Genomic DNA, 24,948 nt, shown 5'->3' on the forward strand with positions numbered 1-24,948 from the left:
TAAGCTCCATTGAATGAGAGATTCCCCAGCCATGCTGGAGAAAGCAGCACAGTCACTGGTTAGGTATGGGCCCATATGTATGTATCAAGAATAAAATTGTAGGACAACCAAAGAGATTATAACATGACATGACATATGACATGACATGACATGACATAACAATACATAACATAACATAACATAACAATACATAATATAACATAACATAACATAACATAACATAACATAACATAACATAACATAACAATACATAACAATACATAACATAACATCATAACATAACATAACATAACATAACATAACATAACATAACATAACATAACATAACATAACATAACATAACATAACAACAAGAATTTATATGCGCAGAAAACAAAACCAAAAATTCAAAAATACAGAATGCAATGGCAGCAAAAGTTAAGGAAGTTAAGGAAGAATTCAAGGTGCAAGAGAAAAAGAAACCAAAAAATTCAAAAATACATAAAGCATTGGCAGCAAAAAGTAAGGAAATAAGTGAGTTTTGATCAATGACTCCAGGCTGATGGCATTCTTGATTGTAGATGGTAATTAAGCCATTCCAGAACTTTGGACCAGTCACTGAAAAAGCTCTATCCTAATCACATTTGGTCTACCTCATTGCGGATGATGAATAGTGATGACATGATTTTTAAACAACCCTGGCTATAGGATGAGTAGGAAGAGGTTTTATAATGGTTCACTTTGAGACACCTAATTAAAAACAACTGCCTACTCCTTCATGCAGCGTTCGAAATTTTGGTTGTCCGGTTGCCCGGGACAACTAAACAAGGCGGTTCTCGAACCACGAGTCTCGCCTGCTTTCGTGACCACCTGCTTTTGCGATTACTTTTGGTACAGGTAAATGAATTTGGTGGTTATCGGCTGGGCACAATTATCTGGCTGATGGTGACCGTACCCATCAAGTTTCATGCCCACCAAGATTCATGCCCGACCAACAGTTTTTACTAATTTGACCTCAGATGACCCCTGGTGACCTCGAAATGACCTTCCAAAAATTGGGCTTTAAATGTTGACTGTACCCACCAAGTTTCATGCCCGTACAACAGTTTGCACTAAATTTGACCTCAGATGACCCCTGGTGACCTTGAAATAATAAAACAAAAATTGGGCTTTAAATGTTGACTGTACCCACCAAGTTTCATGCCCCTACAACAGTTTTTACTCATTTGTACTCATTTGACCTCAGATGACCCCTAGTGACCTTGAAATGACCTTCCAAAAATTTGGCTTTAAATGTTGACTGTACCCACCAAGTTTCATGCCCGTACAACAGTTTTTACTTAATTTGACCTCAGATGACCCCTAGTGACCTTGAAATGACCTTCCAAAAATTTGGCTTTAAATGTTGACTACCCACCAAGTTCCATGCCCGTACAACAGTTTTTACTAATTTGACCTCAGATGACCCCTGGTGACCTTGAAATGACCTTCCAAAAATTTGGCTTTAAATGTTGACTGTACCCACAAAGTTTCATGCCCGTACAACAGTTTTTACTAATTTGACCTCTGATGACCCCTGGTGACCTTGAAATGACCTGCCATAAATTTGGCTTTAAATGTTGACTGTACCCACCAAGTTTCATGCCCATACGACAGTTTTTACTAATTTGACCTCAGATGACCCCAGTGACCTTGAAATGACCCCAAAATGACCAAAATTTATCGCTTTAAATGTTGACTGTACCAACCAAGTTTCATGCCCATACGACAGTTTTTACTAATTTGACCTCAGATGACCCCTGGTGACCTTGAAATGACCTTCCAAAATTTGGCTTCAAATGTTGACTGTACCCACCAAGTTTCATGCCCGTGCAACAGTTTTTACTTAATTTGACCTCAGATGACCCCTGGTGACCTTGAAATGACCTTCCAAAAATTTGGCTTTAAATGTTGACTGTACCCACCAAGTTCCATGCCTGTACAACAGTTTTTACTAATTTGACCTCAGATGACCCCTAGTGACCTTGAAATGACCTTCCAAAAATTTGGCTTTAAATGTTGACTGTACCCACCAAGTTTCATACCCGTACAACAGTTTTTACTTAATTTGACCTCAGATGACCCCTGGTGACCTTGAAATGACCTTCCAAAAATTTGGCTTTAAATGTTGACTGTACCCACCAAGTTCCATGCCCGTACAACAGTTTTTACTAATTTGACCTCAGATGACCCTGGTGACCTTGAAATGACCTTCCAAAAATTTGGCTTTAAATGTTGACTGTACCCACAAAGTTTCATGCCCTTACAACAGTTTTTACTAATTTGACCTCTGATGACCCCTGGTGACCTTGAAATGACCTTCCATAAATTTGGCTTTAAATGTTGACTGTACCCACCAAGTTTCATGTCCATACGACAGTTTTTACTAATTTGACCTCAGATGACCCCGGTGACCTTGAAATGACCTTCCAAAAATTTGGCTTTAAATGTTAACTGTACCAACCAAGTTTCATGCCCATACGACAGTTTTACTAATTTGACCTCAGATGACCCCTGGTGACCTTGAAATGACCTTCCAAAATTTTGCTTTAAATGTTGACTGTACCAACCAAGTTTCATGCCCATACAACAGTTTTTACTAATTTGACCTCAGATGACCCCTACATGACCTCAGTGACCTTGACGCACTAACCAATACAAACCGGTTCTGTCTCGGGTCAAGATGCACCCACCCACCAAGTTTGAGGAACGTGCGACTCATAATCTCCGAGAAAATAGGCGGAAGGCAAACTTTAACCAAAACTTTAACCAAATTTGTCACATACACACACACACACACACACATACGCACGGAAAAGTGATTATATAGTCTCCTGCCTTATCAGGCGAGACAAAAAGTCGCCGGACAACCAAAAATACTGATTCGGTTGTCCGCCGGACAACCATAAATCTAGCCAAAAGTCACATTTGTAGGCCTACAGACAACCAAAAACTTAGACGGACAACCAGAAATTGTAATCTGGTTGTCCGTGGGACAACCATTTATTTTTCCTAAATTCGAACACTGCCTTCATGCCTGCTCATAACTGCTTAACTTAACTTACTTTATTTATAATGCGCTTTTTCCTGTGGCTACAGAGCGCAACAACAACATCATAAAAAACAAAAAACAGCAAACATGATCAAATACAGAAAACAAAGGCAACAATATTACATGGAAAAAGATATGTCATGACATGAGCATAGGTTTGAATGATTCAAGAGAAACAGTATTTCTGATATGAACCGGTAAGGTGTTCCACAAACGTGGAGCTGCCACTGAAAAGGCTCTATCCACAGCACCCTTCTTGGAATGATGCACCAAGAAGGAAGTGCTATCTGCCGAGCGGGTCTTCATTGCCCTCTGGGATGATCTTCTCACAGTGATGCAGTTAGTTGTGTACTGGGGAGAGAGCCCATTCAGAGATTGAAACACATAAAGCAGCATCTTGTATACAATCCTCTCACTGACAGGGGGCCAATGAAGTTGGCTCAACAGAGGGGTAACATGCTCAAATTTTGGTTTGAGACTAAAACGTGCACACTTATTTTGCATTTTCTGCAAACGACTTAGATCATTTTGCTCACCTCCACCCACCAGTCAGTTACTGGATCATTACATCAGTACCAGCTTTATGAACAGTCAGTGATTCACTGATGAAATTGTTAGCAAAAAGAGTTAACACTCGATGAATAAAATATTTAAATAATAAAATAGAGGGATGAACCTACCTGCCGAGTCACACACTTTGTCAGAAAGCTCCACTCTAGAATGCCTCTTTTCGCCAACTTTACTTTTGCTGTAGAAGCAGTACCCTGCCGTTTTCTCAGTCGTTTATTCCATGTGATACTCAGGTCAGATGGAAGCTGTAAGAAACATAACCAGTGTCCGAATTAAGAAAATAAGAGGGGTTGTCCCACGGACAACCAGGTTGTAATTTCTGGTTGTCCGCCTTAAGTTTTTGGTTGTCCGTAAGCTGCCACAATCTGAAACAACTACATGTGACCAATAAAGTGGAGTGAGTGGAGTCAATTTATGAACAATTACTGTTAAATATTTAACAATTCATCAGTTGTGTCAGGTTTGAGCAAACTAACATGCTGAAAAAGTGACTTTTGGCTGTAGATCTTTGGTTGTCCGCCGGACAACTAGAGCATTATTTTTGGTTGTCCAGTGCATGTTTTGGTTGTCCCGGGCGAACGGACAACCAAAATTTCGAACACTGAACATAACCATGCACTATTTAAACTCTGAACAACAAGGTATATGTAAAAACATTGGAAAAATTTATATTTTGTTACTTGCAAAATGATGAACTTGGTAAAATAGAATTTGTTTCGAGTGCTAACTGCAGACAGTGGGCGATTCCATTTGAAATCCATACACCCCCTATGGAAGATATGACCTTAATTTTCTGCACAGGGAGTGTGAATTTTAAAAGGGGTATTGTAGTTGAATGAAAGTCCTACACTTTAATTAAAACAAAAATAGATAAAAATAAAAATGGGGAATTTACTTACCTTATTATCAAATACTGTTTCATTATATAACGTGAAGAGTTTCTGAGTCAATTTCTCTTTATTCCTCTTGAATTCCTTAACATAAGGTGAAAATGAATGCTCCCCTTTCACTGGTGTAGCGAGTGACGATAGAAAACTAGGGGTAGCTCTGATGCCATGTCCCTGCTGGGGTTTGTCAAGGTGATTCAATACAGGTCTGCTTGGTTTTGTAGGCACGGTATAACCTGAAAGAGACATCATTAAGATCAATTCAATTTAAGAATGGTCTGCACCAGGCCGCCGCGAGCTGGCCCGCACCAGGGATGGAGGTGATATTTCAGGTTCACTACAATAAAGAGATATTGAGGGTTGAGAGCCAGAAAGCCTCAAATCACAATCACCTGCTCCAACAAAATGACCATAAAGTCACCAGGGCACTATAGAAGACACACAGTCCATTAATCATGACACAATTCAATAGAAAACAAAAGACATTGTGGAGGAAATACTGATTTTTGAAGACTAAAGCAAGGAGTCAACTTTATGCTCATTTTGTGAGAGCTGGTCAAAGTGAGTTACGGCTTTCTGGTTCTGAACCCTCGATATATAAAACATTCTTTTCAGGAAATGCACGTAGAAATTTTTTTTTTTTCATGTCAAAGTGGTCAGTCAAAGCCAACTTGTTTGATATTGGCTAATGTTTGGCCTTTCTGTCACTGGCTCCCCAAAGCCAAGTCTAAACCCTGGGAGCATTTCCCTTCTTCCCCTTCTCCGCCTTGTCGGTGGCAGTCCCACTTTTAAAAATCAACAGAAAATTAAAGGAGATCAGATGCTTATAGTTAAGTATAAACAAAAATTGAAATTATGTCATGAATATTTTCAACACTTGCTCTTTTAAAATGTCTTGTTATTACCTTTGTTTGGAGAATATATTTCTTGCAGGGCAATTAAGAGCTGGCTCGAGCCAAGATGGCCTGGGTCCAGGGAGGATTGATGTAAATTATCTCAATGATTTACTTAAAGAAAGAAGAAGCCCGCCAGAGCAGTTCTTCTGGGTGGTGAACCAAACCTGCCTGGTTATCAAATTAATCAGTGACAAGGTTATCTCTGAATTTGACATGTGATAATTGATGCAATAACATTAAAACATCAATTAGCACCTGTTGAATTCAGAGATAACCTTGTCATTGATTAATTTGATAACCAGACAGGTTTGGTTCACGCCAGAAGAACTGCTCTGGCAGGGCTTCCTCTTAAAGCGCCATACACATTTAAGAAAGTTTTTTTTTAATATTACAATGGTTTTTATATATAATCATTAAAATAAAGATTCCAATGAAACCTGCTTACTTGGTGGCTTAAAATTCTTGGGCTTCAACGGTGGCCTAACTGATGGAGTTACAAACGCACCATCATCACTACTCTCATCTGATTTTAAACCGGACAGCACATTTGATAATGGTTTGCTTTTGATGGGTATTTTGTTACTGGCCTTGACATTCCAATGCTTTGTTACATCTTCACCAGTTTTCTGTTTCATAGTTCTTGGCTCCCACATCGGGGTCTTGAACTCATCATTGTCACTGTCACTGTCTGATAGTATATTGCTGGAATGTGTGGTAGCTTTGGAGGTGTTTGCAGGCTTCTTGAATACTGGTTTGGAAGTGGCATTGAGATGAGTGGCCGGTGTTACAAAGTTGTCACTGTTGTTTGCGCTGTCTGACAGAAGACTCTTGTATATAGAGGAATTGTTTGATTTTTCTTCCTGTGGAATAAAACATGTTTGTTTTAGTTTTAATAAAATACCCTCACGGTGAGTTTGGGGGCCTCCGAATTTTAGCCTGGCCCAGGGCCCCTAAAAAGGTAAATCCGGCCATTAGGTACCCTAGATGTAATTTACGGGGAAATAAAGTATCATCAGGGATCAAGTCAAAGTGCAGTTTAAAATTTGCACTTAAATTTTTGTTTTTAAATGTTCTCCAAACAGATGTGTGTGTAGTGATCATATTTATTGAAAAATATACCTGTGTGAACAAGTTCCGCAAGTCAGTTTTGTTTGACATTGAACTCTGGCTTAGAACTGGAATTTATCAACTCATTGTATTAAATTAGTACCATTAAACCTTTCAGGCAAACTAGAACAGGGCAAGCTTTGTATTATATTAAATAACAACCTTTGGTAACCTACAACAGAAATTCAAACCCAGGTACCTCAGGACACCCTAGAGCCGAATATCTCAGCTGAATATCTTTCTACACTATAGTAGAGAACAGTTTAATATGCGTTATAATTTGCTCACCTCATGTGGAAATATAGATGTTTCAGCATTATCACATTGATAGTAAAACACTTCATCCTGTTGATCTTCATCATCTGATGATATCACAATGGGTTCGTTGTCATCTGCAATGAAATCATCCATCTCATCTTGACTAGGTGGCTTGGCAGGGGTTTGCCCCGATGACTTTATAGATGCTAAAACTAAACACAACAAATATAGAGTATGAATAAAACTTCAAGCCATAGCTACATGTACATCCTTTTTCACAAAAATGCATACTTTCACAAAAAGTGCACAATTCACCTCTAAACGGATAACCTGAAATTGGTTCTATAATATCAAATCAATTGATCAACTATTTTCTATTGATCACCTCACATCACCACTTTTACATAAGTACAATGTACACAACAGTTTTTATTCACATTTGTGACCATCCTCGATATAACTGAGCCCGGATGTTGCCAGTGCCACTATTGAGATATGCTCCATCGAACTTAACAATAAACAATAGGAAACAAAGGATTTATTGACTGTTTTATTGATTTTCACTACTTAAATGTCAAGTACTATAGACATGATATACATCATTTTAAAGCAGAATATTTTGGTTGAATATCTCAAAAATGATGATTGGTGACTTCAGGGCTCAGTTGTGCTGAGGGGTCACATTTACTATATGTGACCCGCTGTGACAAAACCAGGAACAAGTCGCATTATTGACATTCCATGATTTGAATTAAAATGTACGCAATAGACAATAAGCTTCAAAATAATATCAAAATTAATATTAGAATAGCATCAAATACTTTTCAAGATATGGAAAATTTTGTAAATGATACCTTGATATTTTTGCCAAAATTGCTATTCTGAGTAATGGGCTAATTTGTTTCCTGCCTTACACAGGATTGAATAGTGATTATCATAGTTCAACTGTTATTTATTGATTAAATAAACCTCTTTTTAATAAGTACTTTCAAGGATTTGAAAGTCCACTTAGTCCCACAGTCAAATATATATAATACCATGAAATTAAGAATTCCAAAATTTGATTTTGTTTATGGGAATGTCATCTTTAAAGGCCTATAACTCAAAAACATGTCTGGCGACTTGTTCCAGGTTTTGTAGGAGCTGGTAACAAAATAGTACACCATCACTGAGCACATTTCTACCGATATGCAAAAGCTGGGTTGTGTAAATGTACAGTGTGATCATTAACCCCATGCATAATCCTACTGGAAAAGTCACCCTCGTACCAAGGTGGTTGATAGCAACATTATCCAGCATGATGTGGTTGTCAACATGATGCATTGGCAAGACGATCGAGAGAGTAACTTAAGAAATTACAATAATTAAGGTTAGGTACCTAACATAGGTTTTAGGGTTAGCATAATTAGGGTTGGGGTAATGATTATTGATTAAGGCTATGATTATGAGATCCCAGTAAGGATAGGAATATGGTTGGGTGGTGACTACCACATTTCTCTGATGTGTTTACCCTGCAATTCCCCTCTCATCACATTTCTTTCCTATACAATTACAACAAAGAACACAACCATTTGAAATCTACACTAAACAGCCCCTCTGTGAGAAATTAATGCCTTTCATAGGGGGTGTAGGGATTTCATTTAGAATAGCCCATTCATCAACATGATGCAAACCATGCAGTCATCCTAATTACGATCATATCAAATGTTGTGAACTTCAAACAATCACAAGTAGCAACACACATAAGTGTCTGTTTGTTGAAATCATGTTTCACAATATTATCAACAAACTAAGTGGAAAGATGTCAGGGAAGATTAAGCCTGAGATATGGTTCATATGAATCATTTTGTACTTACAGTTCTCAAAATTGTCATCATCATCACTGCTGCTGTCTGATGCATATCTCTTGGCAGGGGTTCCTTCATTCCTATCAAAAGTAGTATCAATAATAATAATCACATAATTGAATGCAACTCAAGTTGCTAAAATATTCCCTGAATATAATACTAGGCAATTTTAAAGAATTGTCAATCAACCTGATTTCAACTGTGTAGAAAGTTGCTGCCGATGTTCTTTTTCTTCAATCTCGGTAACATAACATGCGAGGCTTGTATTTGATATTTATTTGATACCTCTCCACTTTTTGGAATTGCTTGGCGTGCTATAATATTGCCAAAGAGGGGCGTATCGGGACAGAATTTTGTTTGCCGACTAAAATGTACATGAGAGGATTGAGACCCACAAAGCCGTAACTCACAAAGGAATCCTTCGTGAGTTTCTGGCTCTCAACCCTAAAAATTGTTGACCCCTGATTTTTGTCACCAGAGTGCTCGGGAATCTAAAAAGTAGGGTGGGGGTAAGGGACAAAAGAGATCTTGAACTATTTTTTACAATGGGTAAGATTTTACTTTACTACTCATGCCAAACATGTATGGCCGCAGCGCGAAAATAACAACCAAGCTGAAGGTGAGTGAGTTAAACAATGATCAAAGTGAGCTAATCATATTTTTCTTAGGTTAAACCAACTGGTTTTGAAAGAAAACGTTATCCTACTGTTTAAAATTGTAGCTCTGAAGAAGCTTGACTTATCAAGGCAGGAAAACCGTCAACTGATGAGTCCATTATTTTCGCCTGTGGGTGGTATGATTGTAAAGCAGGATATTTTCTACCTCATCATGCTCACATTGAGGCCCATCATCCAAACATTCTTAATCCTAGTTTTGAGTTAAGGGGGTACTACACCCCTTGATAAATTTGTGACTATTTTTTCATTTTTCTCAAAAACTAATAAAACACTGGTAGCAAAAGTTATGTATATTATAGGGGCAAGAAATCCAGTTACTACACTGAAATTTCAGTGACTCGAGATAAGTAGTTATTGATTTATTGATCAAATATTGGTTTTCCCTCATTTTTGACTGTAACTCCACAACTGTTGTCTGTGCTGAAATAAAAATTTTCAGTCAGTAGATGTAATCCTTGCCCCTATAATATACATATCTTAATTGTCACCAATACACTTTAATTTTTGAGAAACATGCAAAAATATGCACAAAATTTGCCAGGGGTGTAGTACCACCTTAAATTGCTTCAGCAGGTTGGATTCTAGAAGCATAAAAATGTGAACATGATTTCAGGGGTAAAGTGTGTAATGTGGAGGGGGGGGAGGCTGTTAATTGGGTCAACCCCCTTTTTAAATCAACTGTCTCTAACAGGCAAGTTTCCAACTGTTAAAAACTACCAAATGAATGAAATCATAAAAACAATCTTACCTGTAATTCTTGAATGTCGGTAAATTATCCTCATCAATCTTCTCATCAAACCCATTCGTCATTCCTTCATCTTCAGACGACTGACTACTAATAACCACACATTCCCCATTATTTGATCCTTGCCGGCCTTCTCCTCTATTCTTAAAATCATTCAACTTCTTTCCCTTGTGTTTTTTCTTGTGAGACTGCATTAACCTTTCTGTTAGTGTTAACACCTGTTCAGGTTCTGAATCACTGTCATCGTCATTCAATGCCTGTGTCACATGATTTGTCACATGATTTGAGGATGAGGCGCTGGTACCAGCAATGGTGATATCATCACCGGTTGTGGTATGACAAGTTTTGTCACCATCAATATTATCATCAGTATTTTTGTACGGGAATGGACTGCACTCGTTTTTTCTGTCATCAACGTCATCATCTGAATTTGATGCGCCGCTACAGTCAGGAATGTTATGCGCGGGTGATGTAATACTTTGCTGGTTTGTCTTTTCTTGATCATTTTGCTCATCAACACTGTCATTGATTTGCAACTTCTCTGCTCCAGCACCCAAGATATCATCTTGACTACTATCACTGGTATCTGTTAATTCTATTCCATTGCTCAACAGGTTGGAAGAACATCCAACATCTTTCTTGGATGTACCTGGAATGATTGGAGATGGCTTCTGTATGGGCTGAATGTCAGTGTCTGCTGTTTTGTTAAATTTCTTCTTTTTCCAAGTGGCTGCCTTTTTGTCACCATCATCCTTTTTCTTTTTCACTTTTGTTCTCTTATCTTTACTTCGCTTAGGTTTTGACTTGACAGTTGAAGGCTGTATCATAAAAAACAAAATTATGGTCATTCAAAGAGTGCAATTTATTAATCAGGCTTTGTTTTCTGAATATTCAGATGTGCTACAAATCACAATTAGCAGCCCCATTCAACACGGGGCCCGGAGCAGGTGCAGAGCTCTTGCCCTGTCTGGGGTCCAAGGGGCAACACCTCATTCTAGAAACTCCTGATTTTACTTTTTCAAAACTTTAAAAGTTGGTTATTTTTAAGGGGTAAAAATAGTCAACTTAGTCTTACTTCGTAAAGCTTTAAAATAATCAACTACATGTAATGGGTCATTCCATGCCAACTTAAAGGATGACTCCGGCGATCACATCATTATGTCTCTTGGAAAATTAATTAGCAAGCACGAATCATGTGGTTTTGTTTGACACAGACCCATAATGTCAATAGAAACTAATTAATACAGCCGTCTCTCAACATGCGATATTCAAAATTCCCGGGCACCGAAATTGGTCAGTGCAATGACGTCCCCGTAATACAATGAAGGCTCAGCACAGATAACCATTGCATGACGTCATTGCACTAGACAATTTCGGTGCGGAATTTTGAATATCGCGTGTTGAGAGCCGGCTGTTTTTATTCATTTTAAAATAAAACCATGTGATTCGTTCTTGATATTTATTTTTCTAACATATTAGGCATAATGTTGTGATTGCCAGAGACATCCTTTAAAACAAATTTTCAGAAAAGATTGGCTGGACATCCTCTCAGATTTGGTTTAAAATCACTTACAAATATTATACATAACCTTATAGTCCTATAGACCAAATGAACACATTTCAAAAAGTAGGTCTCAACTACTGTCAAAATTCGCTGGGTCAGACCCTCACCTTTTTTGCTCTTGCGACATTAAATAATTTCCAGGTTTAGATATCCATATTTTCCCATAAGAGTAAGCTAGGGCTACAAGGTGTCAATGTCTTTGACCCAAATTTTCAGATTCTGGTCTCAATTTTTTTTTATCTCACCCCCATTTGCCCATGGATATACATGTAGACATACCTACACGTTTGCGTTGACGCGCATGGCAAATTCCCATTTGTGACCCCCTGGTTCTCAAGTGTCATTTTGCCTTTTGTGGGTAATATAGGATGAGGTGTGACCCCTTAACCCACTTGAGGTAAACCTAGGGCTGCTACAAATACGCAATTGCATTATTTGCAGCTAAGGCTCTCACCTAACAGGTATTTATGTACCGGTACTCATGTACCCGAATTTTGGAGCGGGAATCCGGGTACCCGAAAAAACACAAGTTTCCACCCTGACCCTTGAATAACAAAACAAGGTCTATAACTTTTTTTTATAAATTTTTTTTCTTTGGATTCAGATAGCCTGTTACTGGAATTTTGACCCGGGTAGGCCAAGGATGGTGCAGGCGATGTTTTTGATAATATTTTTTAGGAATTAGAACAGATTAGAATAACTTCTGAAGTTCATAGGGTCAAGGTCAAAGGTTAATTAGCTGCATATGAATCACATGCGGTCCCAGTAAATTTTGACTGCTTTGTACTGGGTTTTACCGTGCTGATTTTGACCTTATTTTGCTGCCATTCTTCTTCAAATATCTAATAAACATGGTTTAGCGGTGCGCTAAACTGAATATGCGGTGAAAAAATGTAGTTTTATGTACAAATTTTTTTTTCAATGTGTTTTTCAAAGTTTTCAGCGACTTTAACAAACCACTGGACCTATTCTGAAGTGCTAGGATCACTTACTGGTAAGTTGAAAAATAAAAAATTACGAAAAATTTACAGTTTAACACCCTCATAACAGAAGTCATTATTACATGTTTCTAATTTGCAATTTTGATTTTCTGAGTAATAAACCCATAATTACGGTAATCAAATTTCGAGCCGCATTCTTCATTAACTTGTGGAATACATCTCTTTTGATGTATTCCACAAGTTAATAAAGAACATGGCTTGAATTTGATTAATTATGGGTTTATTACTCAGTAAATCAAAATTGCAAATGAGAAACATGTAATAATGACTTAGGCAGTTTTGTTATGAGGGTGACGGTTTGTTATCCTTAATATGTAAACCACAAACTAATGTTTACCTCTTCATTTATCACACTGGTTTTCCATGCATTTATAATATGTGATAGATGAAGCTCTTACGGCTTGCATATTAAGGATAACAAACTGTAATTTGTTTTCAAATTACCTGTAAGTGATCCTATCATCCTAACACTTTAGAATAGGTCTAGTGGTTCTATAAAGTTGCCGAAAACTTTTAAAACAAATTAAATTATTTTTTTTGCGTTGTTCGGGTACTTTGGCCCGTGAATTTGCACCCGGGTAGGCCAAGAACCGGCGGGAACTCGGGTACACAGGAATTGGTGAGAGCCTTCGTTTATATGCATTGATAATTACTGTCCAGATAAACTTTGGTTATAATTGAATGTATTTGCAATTAATGATAATTATAACCCATAGATTCTTGTTAAATTGGTAATGTTTTTTTTTATTCGGGGGTGGGAAGGGGCAGTGGCGTCCTATTGGGGGCATCACACCGACCATATGATGGGGGGGGGGGGAGAGGGTACACCGGGTACGATGGGGGAAGGCACAGGCAGTTTTTCGACCATTTTCCTTTTTGGAAAATTGATGGGGGGTAACTTGAGCAGGAGTGATCCCATTCTGATGATCAAGTGAACTGGCCCTCAAGTTTCTGCAATGATCTTTGGAATAGGGAGCATGCGCCAGCCAGTGTTCCAAAGGGTGCCTGCTCAAAGACATAAGCTGAGGGAGGGGGCAGGTCTCATACTTGAGCGGGAGTGACCCCATTCTGATGATCAAGCTAACTGGCCCGTGAGTTTCCACATGACTGTTGGAAATTGGAATAGGGAGCATGTGCCAGCCAGTGCTCCAAAGGGTGCCCACTCAAAAACATTTTAATGGGCGGGAGGTGCATGCACCAGCTAGTGCTTTAAACATACATGTTAAAGGGTGCCTGCACAAACAACATTATCTCCCGACCTCCCCCCTTTTATCAGTGCAAAGGGGTACTCGGGTGGGTAGTATCAAAACCATGATTTTTTTCAATGACAACTACATGTATAAAAAAGAAAGGAGACACTTGATCACAAATTCGCTCTTTTTCAATAAGTTTTTCTTTATTTTTGCATTTGTGTCGGCCCTCACTGAGGTCTTCATCTTTCTGTCACAGCTGGAATCTGCATCAGAAAACAGAAATAAAACAAAATGTTAGTCAGGCCTACATGTTCATTTGTTTCACATCAATACAAATAAAATCAATCAAGGATTTACAGTTCAGTAATTAGCAAACTGTGCTTATTTCTTAAAACTGTGTACCATACTTTATTATAAGCATAGGCCTATAAATATGATAAACATTATAATATGTGCATGCACAAAAAGTTTATACCGGAAATTGGCTGAAAAATTCAGACATTCAAATTAGCATATATCTCCGTAACCACATTATGTCGACATGTCATTTAGTACATGACATTCATTTATGTTATGGCTCCTTACTTTTTTCTTTCATTTCTAAGTTTGATCATTGATGAGAATCCATGAATCAAAAAAGTTCAATTTTAAAATGTTATGGCAACATGATATTTTTAAGTTTTTAATTTAAATTCTTCTTCTTCTTTGACGTTACTCCACAACGCTCATTTGGAACCACACCATCTCACGCCAAAGGTAGTATAATCTCACGCCTAGGTAGTAACTCTCATGCATAAAACTGTCAAATGAGTACAATCTCACACATTGTAAAAATAATTTGTTCTAACTACCGCCCCCCCACATTTTAGATTCTCTAGTGCCGTGGCTCAAATAATCATGGGTCAAAATGAACATTGTAGTAGGCAAATAATAATTCCGTCCTGGTACACCTCCGTTCGACAGTGTCTCACGCCAAGCAATTCCAAAAAGACTTTCTTCAAGCTAGGGGTAGGGCATTGCTTGGGGAAATAAAATATATTAGGGGCCTCCCGATTTTATGATGTTTTGACAAACTCTTGGCAATTGCAATTTTACACAGAAATGACTGGAAAAATATAACATAATAACAAATAATAACGACCTCCCTCACCGATTTTTGTAAAAGTCCGGACATATACATGTTATTTTTTTACTTGGCCTAAAGGTTTGCATCTCATTCTAGGTATGAAAGGTGAATTCAAATTTGCCATCAAACTACATGTACATCATTTTATATATCACATTAAAGGTCAGATCTATTGCAAAAACAAGTTTACCTCTATTCGAAGAGAATAATTATTACCGTACATTACAATACAAGTTGACACTTGTTGCAATTTTTATGCATATTTCTCCTGAAAAAAGAGAAATTGTGTGGGTAAATTTCGGTCTCGTACATGTTCTTCCCCGTTTGAAGCAAAATTAATTTTCAAGGCAGCGGGCTATGACATAAGTAAACGAAGAGGATACTAATACTATAGACGAATCTAAATACACGCATTCCTACACCTGACTACATGTAGCAGCCTTTAGTTGGGTCCCCGTCGGCTACAATGCATCCAAAATGTGAAATGATCATGATCCGGCCTTGGCGGAAATTTTAAACTGCATTCCATCACCCGTTTTACACCTTCCGCGAAAACACAGGTAGACAAAAGAATGATTTAAAGGAGGATTTCGTGATCCTAGCATCCTCTTTTTATGACATGTTTCAGTACATATCCACGAAAAAAGCCTATTCCCAAAATTTCAGTTGATTCCGATTTTGCGTTTGCGAGTTATGCATGATTATGTGTATTACACTGCTCCATAGACAATGCGTTGTAATTTCGTTCTGGTGCACCAGAACGAAATTCAAATTTCACGATATCTTAGCTAAACGAATGAATCTGCAAGAGATATTTTGTACATAAACATTATGTAGCCAGAGGTTTCCAGCGATATAAAAATCTCAACTTTTTTTGAGAAAAGTGGGGGGATGAGGCTGTGGATCACGAAATGCCCCTTTAAGTTTACAACACAATACAGTTGTGCAAATAAAAGCCGCCTCACACCTAGAGAAGGTCGAGGAGAATTAATAGAATAACACAATAGAAATAATTCCGCAGGTAATCCCGTCGCATCTATTCATAGATGTACAAATGGATGTACAAAAGGACTATGTATGAAAAGATGCGACAGGATTACCTCTATTGTATATATATTATTCTATTAACCCTCCTCTTCTTTGCATCTTTTCTAGGTGTTAGGCGGCTTTTATTTGAACAATCGGGCGCTCAAAACACCAGGTTGGTGCTAGCGGGAAACCAAAGATGGCCGACCAAATCCTGACCATGACTTGGCTCGTTGGATTCGTCTATATCATGCTCTCATTTACTTGTGTGACAAGTTTGACATTAGCAACAATGAGTTGTACTATTATTTACCATAACAATGCTGCATAACAATATGCAGACTATTGTTCTCATTTTGGAAACAAAGCCCACACAGTATTGTTACTATGTGTTTGCTTTGTAATATTTCATCCAACTGAAACTATAATAACTATATAGCACAGGGAAATCAGATACGGCACATGAGTTGTGGACTTAAGGCCAAGTAACAAAAATAACATGTATATCGTCCAGACTTTTTCAAAAATTGGTGAGGTAGGTCCTTATTATTGTGTTTATTTTTTTACCATTCATTTCTGTGTAAAATTGCAATTGCAAAGTGTTTGTCAACATATAATCAAATCGGTGAGGCCCCAGATATTTTTGTTATTTCCCCAAAGCCCTACCCCTAGCTTGAAGAAAGTGTTTGCAATGTGTTTATAAATGATAACCAAGAACTTCTGAACATGTCTTTTCATCACAACAATTTTAGAAATAAAGTAAGGGAGCAAATAGGAAAAATAACAAAAATATTTGAAAATCTCCAAAAATCGGTGAGGGGGGGGGGACGACGATATACATGTTATTTTTGTTATTTGGCCTAACACGGTTTATATGCTAGTCTCAAATTTGACCCAAATATATGATTTTTTATGGTGATGAGACACTCGCACATGGAAATTTAGAGGGATTTTGATAGCAGTTCCATAGAAAAGCTGCTATCATCATGAGACTAAGATCTAGAAACACCACCGAAATGCTGTTTTGTTAGGGACCATTCACAAACACTTTGACTTGTAAGGGGGGGGGGGCTGATGCAAAAAAATTTTATCGCGAAAATTTTTCGGGCCCCCTTTACAGATGTTACGTTCTTGCCGGCTTTTCTCTCAGTAAACTATGAAATGTTATATTTTTTCTCTCAGACATCAAAATCACACAATCAAGCGAAGATTTTACAATAATTCTTACAGTCCTTTATTCATGTCTCCATCCTCCCTCTCCTCTTCCCGAATTCCATAGTTTTATGACATCACGGTTGGACATTATTGAAGAGGCGTGTTTGTTACTTTTCCGTCCCATTCAAAAGTGAATTCCCATAATAAAATACATTCGCAATCATGGCGCTACGCAAATCTGCGGACATAGCGTGCCGCACCGCGTAGGCCTACTACTAGTTTGAGCGCATTGCAATTAATCACGCACATTACATGTACTACATGACAACAGACCTCGAAAATTTCAGGGTCAATGAAAATTATAGTCCGAATAATCAGACCCAGAACAAAATATTAATTTCTGACATGATCGTGTACTGGGTCTGAACTGTTTCCATATGAAATCTTGATGGCAAATTGGACAATAGAAGCACATGGTTCTACGTGACAGCTTTTTAATCCCTATTCAGGTTACGTGAATCACGCTATTGTGGACCATCCTTCTGATACTTGAGTGTTTGGACATGGGGAATGGTTTTTTGTCTACCTCTCTGTTTGTAAACAAACCAGGAGGTCGAAATCGTCCTCCTCGCCGAATACGAAAGTCAGCGTAATAGTACGGCACTGGGTCAACCCCATAGAAAAGCATTATAAACTCATTTTTTCCAGGAAAATTTGTGGTCATTTTTTTCAGGCCCCCCCCCCTTAGGAGGGTCCAAAATTTTCAGGGCCCCCCTTTTTTGCATCAGGCCAGTGTTCAATTTAGGAAAAATAAATGGTTGTCCCACGGACAACCAGATTACAATTTCTGGTTGTCCGTGTAAGTTTTTGGTTGTCCGTAGGCCTACAAATGTGACTTTTGGCTAGATTTATGGTTGTCCGGCGGACAACCGAATCAGTATTTTTGGTTGTCCGGCGACTTTTTTAGTTGTCCCGGGCAACCGGACAACCAAAATTTTGAACGCTGCATCAGGCCTATGCCTGCCACTTCCACATACTTGTGCATAATACGGAAGGTCGATTTGTGCCCATAAATGTTTAGGCCTATGTTAAACTGTATGTTATACAAATTGTACAGCTATCATTTCTACCCTATGACGAACCGACATACCTGTAAATCAAATAGCCCACAAAAAACTGGTCATCGCTGGTATTTTTCATGAAGAAAAACGACACTTTTTACGCGGAACATGTCCAAAACACGCCAGCTGACGTACAAGCCTCCCCACGCATGTACATAAACAAGCCGTGTTCATTGTTTAATTGTCACCTGCAGCTGTTCGCAAAAAACTTTCTGCATAAAATTACCTGGGGTCGTTATCAGGCCTGAGACACACTGGCGCTAGTTTGAGGACAGTCACTATGAGTTACTAATGTCGGCACATGCAGAAAATGCGTGATGGGTCGCCATTTTGTGACTCGTGCAAGCTAACACAAACAAATTATTGGACTTAATAATCTTATCAAGTTTTAATAAAACGTGCATCTATCATGATAATATTACATTTTATTATTTTATTATTTGAATTACATAAGCTATGTCAATTTTGTGTCCATGTTAATTTTTATATGGATTTACCTGTGTTGATTTTAAACTGTTGTGAACGTGGAGCTACGCAAACTGGCAGGCGATTACCCACCATGCAATGCGAATACACGGAAACGATCCAGTTTAGGATGCATCGCAGTTCCTATTGTGTAAACCAGGCGTAAACCGCCCATCCAACCTGATCGTGTGCACAGGATTTGTGCTGGAGGCTAGTTAATGCGCACAACCAATGCGCAGAAGAAGACCTTGATACTAGGCGGAGCTTACGTTTCACAAGAATGATTGACAGCTGTGAGTAAGTGAAATTCTGTTCTGTGATTGGTACAAAAATATGGTTCTCGTATAAATGAATATATTATCCATGGCTTCAAAATTAGGAACCGTTTCTCCCACAGAGCCCTATATAGGGCTCTATGGTCTCTACTCATCATACACGACCGTAGAAGATCTGGCCAGCGACGACGCTTGCCAATCAGGCTAGCTATTTGTACGGCGTGGCCTCTCATCCTTTTTATTATCTCTGGTCTTGTCACGCTGGTAGATTCGCCCACCTGTGACTACTGACCTGGATCTGACAGAAGATTGTGGAATTCACGATTTTCAGCAGCAGGATTTTATGAAACTGCCAATATTTGCAAGTATTCTGAAGGATCGGTAATAATTAAAATATTTTTCATGGTGTCGGTAGTGCAAGTTGAAGTTAGTGAATTTGTGGTTTTGTATGTTATGTGCAAGAGTGTTTTCAGGAAGCGTAAATAGGCAGGCCGTTATGCTAAGCTCTCCATCTTATATGCAAGTTCGGCGACGAGCTGGACACATCACACGGTAGTGTGATGTGTCCAGCCTGATATACATCAGGCCCCCTTACAAGTGATGTGTTTGTGAACGGTCCCTTAATAGCTGAATCTTTTTGATGAAAGTCAATCTTTGACAAGATGCAAGTTGTAACTTTGCTACGGAAAGTGCTATCTATGTCTGACACTGACAGTGACAAAAAGGTTTTCAGTTTTGGCAAATTTGAATTCACCTGGGTCCTGGCATACATATTCACATTGAAATGATTACAACTTTCCCTATTTTTTCAAAATTTTAAAAAAGTGTGATATACATATGTGTTTTATAATTTTATAGCTACTTGCTAACATGTGTAGCATGGTATTGGTATCTAGTACTGTATACTGTACACAGTCACAGATTGTACTGACTTCATGATCTTCCAGTGGTGCGAAACTCTTTGCAGCTTCATCAATATTGAGCCATCCGAGATCATCTGCAACACTACTGAATAGATCCTTCAATTCATCTGTTAGTCCTGCACTAGCCATGGTTGCAATTTCTACCAATTTGCTAAGAAAGCCCAAATATTTGAAAGACAACTGGCATAATTTATTTTTGCATGGGGGTCGCCATTTTGAAATTACCGCCTTGAAAATAACATTCAAAATTCCATTTACTTGCATCACAGATTATAAAAATACTGATAAAACCTGACATTATAAGATAAAAAATAATTAACAATAATATTTCAAAGAAATGAATTAACTATTTAATAAAGCAATAAATCAAAAATATATTTTTATATGCAATTAAAACCCACACGTGTGACCAAGGATGTATGCGAGCTATTGGTTTTACAATATCACCACTAACGGCTTCGTTCATAAATGGTTATCTGTAACGGACTGTAAATGGACTTTGCCAGTGAAAGGAGGTTAATCAAATGAAAACATGGTATTCGAAAGGTAGCCGGATTGAGTCACATATGGATCACTTTACATTACAATTTCACCGAATCTTCGGTGAAATGATGCATATCTTCACTAGCAGACAATTTTGAACTTGTTTTAAACATGCACAGTGGATCACCAGGGCATAAGAAGCAAGCAATTTGCCGATATTGGGCGGCGAAAAGAACTTGTTTTACGGGGACGATTGTCAATTTTTACACGGTGACCCCGATAGTTTATCAAAATCACCCGTAGAAAACAACATGAACAACTTTACAATAAGCAACTCTCTTTCTTCGTTAAGTCATGATTTAGCAGCTATGGATCGTAAGTTTGATAGAGAATGTTTTTATGAATATATACAAGAGTTTTGGGCACCCTTCATGAAGAGGAAGTGACATTTTTTTGGGATTCGCTGGTGTCGATTCTGCATTTATTGATAAAGCTTACCATGTTCAGTACAATGACAACGTTCACGTACTGTACAATCGGTGCACGTACAGTACAATACGCACTCAGCTCTGCAGTTGGTCATGTTCAATTGGCCTGAATTGATGATGTAGTGGTGAGCTGTCAGTAATATGACTTTGTTGTGATTCACATCTTTACAGTAAATAAAGTGTGATCCATCTCGTGAATGATGCCATGTCACCATGTCCCTGATGTGTCATGACTCATGAGATCGATTTATCGACAAATCATGTCATGACTTCTTCATCAGTTTGTGTAAAAATTAACTTAAAAGTAAATTACCAAAATTAAAAAATTAAAAATCCAAATTTTCATATTTTAAATTTATTTATTAGGCTCTACTTTACACTTGATTCGGACTGTCCTAAATAAATTGTCCACGTCCAACTTAGTTTCGTCAGCACAGCCACAGACATCGACTGTTAACTTAAGTGTGGCTCACGCATGCAATACTAAAAGTAATGGTTGTTTTTTTACTTTCAAAATGTGACATGTACACCAAATACAGCCCCCGAAATGGTGATGAATCGTGTGCGTAGGATCCAGGGTTCGATTTAGAAAACAAAATTTACATGCACAACTCTGATTTTTTTCCTCAAAATGGGCTGAATAACACAAAATTTTGCATGCAAAGAGCCAAAGTTACATGCATTTGTGCATGTGGTCGCATGTCGTGAACTGGGCTATCAAATATGGGGGATTTGTTACATGTGAATAGGTTTTTTATTGTTCAGTCTCAATTAATTTCAGAATTACATCCCCTAAAGAAGTAAATTTGGTGTCATTTTGTTGCTATTGATCTCCCCCTTCATTTAAGACCATTTATAGCTTGGATTAGTAACAAGCGAGTTGGGGAGTCAAAATGTCCGAGTGGGTTATGGGGGATCGGAGGACGTCGCATGGGAGGACGTCGCACACCATAGGAATTACACACAAAAAGCAAAAAAGGAAGCAACTTTGAAATGCTGTATTTAGAAAAGTACAAGTAGCATGAACCACAAATTTCATACATAGTATTCTTGATACTAGGTCTATTTCAAGATATAAACAGTTTTGAATGTTATGCAACCTATTAATTAATTAATTGACTGTTAATTAACTTCATTTTGACCCATTTTCTGTGGGGGTTTTGTGTACGTTGTTCATACTTCCTTTAAGTTCCTTTCTAGGTTTTGGAACATTGATAACCAAATAGAGCAGAAATGATTAATATAAAACAAGATTAATATGTGTTGTTTATCACCACACAACAAAATCCAATGTATTATGAAGAAGATGGATTTTTTGGTCATCGCACAACAAAAATCATCTCCGCTTAATGGATCACCCTGTATTCTCAATACTAGCTCTACAAAGCAGAAGGAAACTTAAGCAAATGTGATTTTTTAAACTTATCTAGATGGTAAATAATCACACATCAGATAAACAGGTCTTTCAAGGGACTATATAGCTTGAAAACTTGTTTTTTACCTGGTAAAAATACACAATTTTGACCACCCCGTATGTTCTAACCACAATGAAATCAGCCCCCAGATTTTTTTTTAAATGAAAGGCCATGGTTACATCCTTCTAGATCAATATCTGTCTTTACTTATTCATCAATGGGAAAAAATTACCAGGGTGTAACAAATTGCATTTATTTTAAAATTAATTTTATGTTACACCCTATATAAATTTTACCCACCCTGAATATTGACTTTGTTTTTGCCACATATGAGATCCTTGTAATGTAGACTTCCTAAAAATGTATACTTTCCTATACATGATATGTACAAAATAAAAAGTTACGTTCAGTTGAATACAAATCTGTGTGATTTTTGACATTTTAGTGTGTGTAACACTTTTTATGCCCAGTTCATGACATGCGACCATGTATATAAAAACCCCTCTAAATCGAACACTGGTAGGATCAGTGTCGGTGAAATTGTTGTAAAATTTGGTAAAAAACACCTCGTGCATATTGTCCGTCTCTGTTAGGGAGTCCAGTAGTTTCCGATTTCAATTTGTATCTGGAAGCACGTAAACACGCAAGAATTGTCGTATGTTTTAAACATGATTTTTATGTTCAAATGGAAAAATAAATTATGATTCAAGAGATTTAAGATTAATCTTTCTAACTGTATGATGTTTTTTCCTAAAAAAGTCCGTATAATCCTAGATCAATGCGATAAATACGGTGTACCTTCAGAGCAACAGATTAGCAGTAGATGCATTCGTCGCCATCTTGTCACATAGCTTCCGGATGTGACGGAGTTTTTGGATCACATCTCATTAACCCCTGACCTAGTCCAAAATCTGAGATTATTATGGGATAGACAAAAGAATTCCCCATCCGGCAATAGTAAACAAATGCCCGTCGATAAAGCATGAACGGTAGTCAAAAGCAATTTCTGAGGCACCAAAATCAAGGTAATTTTTCCCGATTTTTCTTGTCAAAAACCTTATAATTCGGTTATAAAGAGTCCATGAAACCTATATGAAACTGGTATTAGATTAAATTATAGACTTTCAAGAAGAAGTTGGCCAAGTTGCAGAGCAATCGGAGGTTGCGGTAAAATGCGAACCATGATTTTGTACAGGAGGTACTGTGGTAACATGCGGCACGGGAGTGTAGCGGTGTGTTAGCGGTGCATGCCATGTGCCTTGTCGGGTTGACGCTGGTGGTAGATGTAAGCGCATTATCGGGTCTTGAGGGCAAGGATAAAATGAAGAAAGCACACTTAATACAAGTGATATTATTTTTGTTACTACTTTTAATCATTTCTATGATACTTAAAGAATCTGTGTAATATTTTTTAAATTTTTTTTCACTTCCTTTGTATTTTTTTTTTTCAATTCTGAAATTGAGTAGTGCAGTGTCAGATGAGCTTCATAAACTAAAGACAAGAACATTTTGCATGAGGGCGTCAGAGAAATATGAGAAAAAAACCACTTCAATGAATTGATATTATTTATGTTACTACTTTTTATCAACTCCAGTATAATAAGAATCTCTGTTCTAAACTTGTTATAAAAATGTTTGCGTTTTTTCACGCATAGGCCCGAAGTTTGGGGTGACTTTAGAAAAAAATAAAACACACACAACTGCACTTCATACTATGTAATCATATGTTGTTACTTTTTTATTCAATAATTGTCAATATGATATTACAACACTAGTTGTCTTTTTTAACTCCCTTTTCAAATTTTATTAGATTTCAAATAAATTTTGAGACAGTAATCGACATAATAGGGACTTCGTTGCACACATTCCAGTTGGTCGCGGCGACAGACACAAAACCTGTACGCACACAACTTTAATTGAGCATAACTTCACTATACTTCAAGCTACTGAGCTGATTCAAAGACTGTTGGTTTTCTCTTTAAATTCTCATTCCAGTGATACCAAACTTGATAAGGTTCGCTTAAAAAAGGCAAAAAGTGCCGGACTCCCTGTTGAAAAACTGGATCCTCCATCTCCGAAGTAAAATCCATCATGACCACTTGAAATTTAGCTTCCAGCTAAATCAGAAATATACCATGATGTCCAACAAAAAAATTATAACCCAAATTACAGATAAATGAAATTTGAGTATCTTCAGTCATCGAAATTTTTGCCTGTTTGATGCCAGAAAAATGTCCATTTTCAAACGGCAATATTTTCCGAACGGAACCACAGATTTTACGCCAGGGCCAAGCAGCCATCTTGAATATACATGTATCTCAAAATACATGAATATGCATACCGTATATATGTTTGAGCCCTGTAAGGCTGTAAGGTCATAAATTCATGCATAAAACCATGTCGGGTCTAAGGGTGTGAGTTCAGCACGAGTCCCGGGAATTCGAGTCCCGCCCGAGAATCCTATTAGCCGGGCAGGAAATTCCCTGCCCGGGTACCCGAATTAAAAAAAAAAATTTGCTTTTTTCGGTTTTGTAGTGTCTCTGGACCTAGACCTAAATGCTAGGATCATTCATGGTTGACCTAAAAAAAAGAAAAATTTCAAGATGTTTTGTATTTTTAATATGAAAATTGATAATTTGTATTCATTGCATTTTTT

General features: G+C 37.7%; 1 protein-coding gene across 1 annotated transcript in view; it reads right to left on the reverse strand.

Moving 5' to 3' along the window:
- The window catches only part of LOC140161087 (uncharacterized), a 29,585-nt gene extending 9,462 nt beyond the window's left edge, over positions 1-20,123 (reverse strand). Inside the window, 8 exon segments of the mRNA XM_072184475.1 lie at positions 3,751-3,846; positions 3,849-3,885; positions 4,540-4,763; positions 5,869-6,283; positions 6,819-7,000; positions 8,645-8,715; positions 10,061-10,875; positions 19,916-20,123. Of these exon segments, the coding sequence (XP_072040576.1) occupies positions 3,751-3,846; positions 3,849-3,885; positions 4,540-4,763; positions 5,869-6,283; positions 6,819-7,000; positions 8,645-8,715; positions 10,061-10,875; positions 19,916-20,035 (1,960 nt within the window). The 5' untranslated portion in view covers positions 20,036-20,123.
- Between the last annotated feature and the right edge of the window lie 4,825 nt (positions 20,124-24,948).

Source organism: Amphiura filiformis, chromosome 9 (genome assembly GCF_039555335.1).
Source record: "Amphiura filiformis chromosome 9, Afil_fr2py, whole genome shotgun sequence".
Lineage (NCBI taxonomy): Eukaryota > Metazoa > Echinodermata > Ophiuroidea > Amphilepidida > Amphiuridae > Amphiura > Amphiura filiformis.